Below are 3,734 nucleotides of genomic sequence, written 5' to 3'. Positions count from 1 at the left end.
TTGGCCGACCAACGAGTGGAATGTCCCGAGGCTCGGCCCTCGGATGCCTGGCTAACCCGATGATCATCCCGGGAGCAGACTAGCCGGAAGCCCCGACCGGTCGCCTCGGCTTGCGCCAGCCTTGGCCGACCAACGAGTGGAATGTCCCGAGGCTCGGCCCTCGGATGCCTGGCTAGCCCGATGATCATCCCGGGAGCAGACTAGCCGGAAGCCCCGACCGGTCGCCTCGGCTTGCGCCAGCCTTGGCCGACCAACGAGTGGAATGTCCCGAGGCTCGGCCCTCGGATGCCTGGCTAACCCGATGATCATCCCGGGAGCAGACTAGCCGGAAGCCCCGACCGGTCGCCTCGGCTTGCGCCAGCCTTGGCCGACCAACGAGCGGAATGTCCCGAGGCTCGGCCCTCGGATGCCAGGCTAACCCGATGATCATCCCGGGAGCAGACTAGCCTGAAGCCCCGACCGGTCGCCTCGGCTCGCGCCAGCCTTGGCCGACCAACGAGCGGAATTTCCTGAGGCTTGACAACCCTCGGATGCCAGGCTAACCCGACGATCATCCCGGGAGCAGACTAGCCTGAAGCCCCGACCGGTCGCCTCGGCTTGCGCCAGCCTTGGCCGACCAACGAGCGGAATTTCCTGAGGCTTGACAACCCTCGGATGCCAGGCTAACCCGACGATCATTCCGGGAGCAGACTAGCCTGAAGCCCCGACCGGTCGCCTCGGCTTGCGCCAGCCTTGGCCGACCAACGAGCGGAATTTCCTGAGGCTTGACGGCCCTCGGATGCCTGGCTAGCCCGATGATCATCCCGGGAGCAGACTAGCCGGAAGCCCCGACCGGTCGCCTCGGCTTGCGCCAGCCTTGGCCGACCAACGAGTGGAAGGTCCCGAGGCTCGGCCCTCGGATGCCAGGCTAACCCGATGACCATCTCGGGAGCAGACTAGCCTGAAGCCCCGACCGGTCGCCTCGGCTCGCGCCAGCCTTGGCCGACCAACGAGCGGAATTTCCTGAGGCTTGACAACCCTCGGATGCCAGGCTAACCCGACGATCATCCCGGGAGCAGACTAGCCTGAAGCCCCGACCGGTCGCCTCGGCTTGCGCCAGCCTTGGCCGACCAACGAGCGGAATTTCCTGAGGCTTGACAACCCTCGGATGCCAGGCTAACCCGACGATCATTCCGGGAGCAGACTAGCCTGAAGCCCCGACCGGTCGCCTCGGCTTGCGCCAGCCTTGGCCGACCAACGAGCGGAATTTCCTGAGGCTTGACGGCCCTCGGATGCCTGGCTAGCCCGATGATCATCCCGGGAGCAGACTAGCCGGAAGCCCCGACCGGTCGCCTCGGCTTGCGCCAGCCTTGGCCGACCAACGAGTGGAAGGTCCCGAGGCTCGGCCCTCGGATGCCAGGCTAACCCGATGACCATCCCGGGAGCAGACTAGCCTGAAGCCCCGACCAGTTGCCTCGGCATGCGCCAGCCTTGGTCGACCAACGAGTGGAATTTCCTGAGGCCTAACCCTCGGATGCCTGGCTTGGCGCCGGAAGAATTTCCTGAGGCCTAACCCTCGGATGCCTGGCTTAGCGCCGGAAGAATTTCCCGAGGCCTAACCCTCGGATGCCTGGCTTAGCGCCGGAAGAATTTCCTGAGGCCCAACCCTCGGATGCCTGGCTTAGCGCCGGAAGAGTTTCCTGAGGCCTAACCCTCGGATGCCTGGCTTAGCGCCGGAAGAATTTCCTGAGGCCTAACCCTCGGATGCCTGGCTTAGCGCCGGAAGAGTTTCCGGAGGCCTAACCCTCGGATGCCTGGCTTAGCGCCGGAAGAATTTCCCGAGGCCTAACCCTCGGATGCCTGGCTTAGCGCCAGAAGAATTTCCCGAGGCCCAACCCTCGGATGCCTGGCTTAGCGCCGGAAGAGTTTCCTGAGGCCTAACCCTCGGATGCCTGGCCTAGCGCCGGAAGAATTTCGGGAGCCAGGAGTCAGCAAGACGCTACCGAGAGTTAAAAGAAAAAGAAGGACGAAGGCGAGATGAAGCAACATTCAACTTGCATTAATTTTCATTGTTTCAGGGCCGAGGCCCATACAATTTGGCAAAACCCCGGTATACAAAAAAAAAAAAAAAGAGAAAACAACGAAAGGTACAAGAGGTCAGCTTGGAGGAACTCCCGGGTCGGGAACGTCGGGCTCGTCCGCAGGAGGTAGGGAAGCAGCAGGAGAACCAGCAGGCAATGGCGCCGGAGAGGAGTCGAGAAGGGAAATCTCGCTCAGGTCAACTTCGGGGTACTTAGCCGACACCCTTGCCAGGCCCTCCTCGAAGCCTAAGATAAAGGCTTCGGCCCCCGCGTCCGACGCGTCACGGACAAACTCGTCGGACTGACGATAGGTCTGTACTGCCTCCGACATATCATGAGCGAACTCGGCGGACTGGCGATAAGCCTCTACCGCCTGACGCCCGATTTCCGCACTCCTCTCGGCCAGCGCCGCCTCTGCCCGCTCCATAATCTGGGCTTTCGCCTCCAAGACCTTCGCCACAATCCGGCCTTCCGCCTCGGTGGAGACCCTCAGCAGCTCAGCCCGAGCCTCCTTGTGCTTCACTTCGGCAGCAATGCGAGCAGCCTCAGCCTCCGTCAGGCGCGAATGAAGCTCCTGATCGCTCGCACGGGACTTCTCCAAGGCCGACTCCAATTCGCCCAGCTTAGCTTCAAGAGACCGGATTCGGTTGCGGGCGTTGTCGGCTGACCGCTGGGCCTTCTCCCACCTCTCCCGGTAGTCGGCAGCCTTCCGGGACTGCTTCTCGGCCCGCTCATCCGCCTTCTTGACCTCGCCCTCGAGACCCGAGGCAACCTTGAGCTGTTCCTGAGCCTCCAACAGTTGCTTCTCGAGGGCAGCAAAGCCGAGTGCCCGCTCTTCGGCCTCCCGGAGCCTCGCCTCGAAGTCCCCGGTCGTCCTGCCTGCCACGGCCTGGCCTCCCTTTTCCACTGCTTTCAGCCGGTCCTCGGCCTTCGCCAGAAGCCCCGCCTGTTCCTTGTAGCACTCCTCCAGACGGATCATGTACTGGGCGAGCTAAGAAATAGGAAAAATAAGGGAGTCAGGCGGAGAACAACAGAGCCAATAAATGGTGAAAAGCGGCCAGAAGAACACTCACCGACATGAGACAGACACAGCTGGCAGCCCCAACGTCAGAGACCTCCAACTCCCGGACCCGCCGACGGTCCTTCTCCAGCAGCACTGTTTCGATGAGATTTCGGGCGCCATCGGTAGTGAAGGCAGACCCCGATTTCTCTCCAGAGCCGGACGGTGGTTCTGCAGCCTTACCCCTATCCATCGCCTGGGGAAGAGTCCGGCCGATCGCGCTCGGGGCGGGGGTCACCCCAGGAATTGATAGGGTCCCGCTCGGTCGGGGCCTCGGCGCGTCCCTCCTCGAGTCATCAGGAGCCGACCGAGTCGAAGGCCGGGTCGGGGACTGATCACGCCCGACCCGTCCGTCTCGGACAGGCTCAGATGATACCTCCGGAGTAGCGGCAATCTTACCACCGGAGGGCTGATACAGCGTCAGCTGCCGGTCCGTGCCCACGACGTCTCCCTGATCGGTGGGCCCGGACTCGTCGGTCGGCGTCGGAGGCACCTCCTTACGGGACTTCTTCGCCGGTGGGGCCCCGCTCGGAAGAGCTCGTTTCCTCCTCTGGGCTGCTTCCAGCAGGGACGCCCTACCAACAGCCTTTGTCTTCACCGACCGCATGACGTCG

General features: G+C 63.1%; 1 protein-coding gene across 1 annotated transcript; it reads right to left on the bottom strand.

The window, feature by feature from the left end:
• Positions 1-1,861: 1,861 nt before the first annotated feature.
• On the bottom strand, positions 1,862-3,496 carry LOC149751310 (uncharacterized). The gene is made up of 2 exons (XM_089927335.1): positions 3,134-3,496; positions 1,862-3,051 (listed from the first exon to the last, which is right to left on the bottom strand). Exons 1-2 carry the CDS (start codon positions 3,311-3,313, stop codon positions 2,137-2,139), a joined length of 1,095 nt encoding a protein of 364 aa, XP_089783461.1. The 5' UTR covers positions 3,314-3,496; the 3' UTR covers positions 1,862-2,136.
• Positions 3,497-3,734: the final 238 nt, after the last annotated feature.

This window comes from Phoenix dactylifera, chromosome 14, assembly GCF_051530095.1.
Source record: "Phoenix dactylifera cultivar Ajwa chromosome 14, Ajwa_hap1_PhDact_Kaust_v1.1, whole genome shotgun sequence".
Classification (NCBI taxonomy): Eukaryota; Viridiplantae; Streptophyta; class Magnoliopsida; order Arecales; family Arecaceae; genus Phoenix; species Phoenix dactylifera.
The sequence above is the reverse complement of the archived record's forward strand: the minus strand, read 5'-3'. Positions and strand labels throughout refer to the sequence as shown.

Excerpts from the sequence above, each read along its gene's own strand:
- LOC149751310 (XM_089927335.1), bottom strand. The coding sequence starts at position 3,313 with ATGGATAGGGGTAAGGCTGCAGAACCACCGTCCGGCTCTGGAGAGAAA. Across the intron at positions 3,052-3,133 it reads GCTGTGTCTGTCTCATGTCG|CTCGCCCAGTACATGATCCG; the intron begins GTGAGTGTTCTT and ends CCTATTTCTTAG.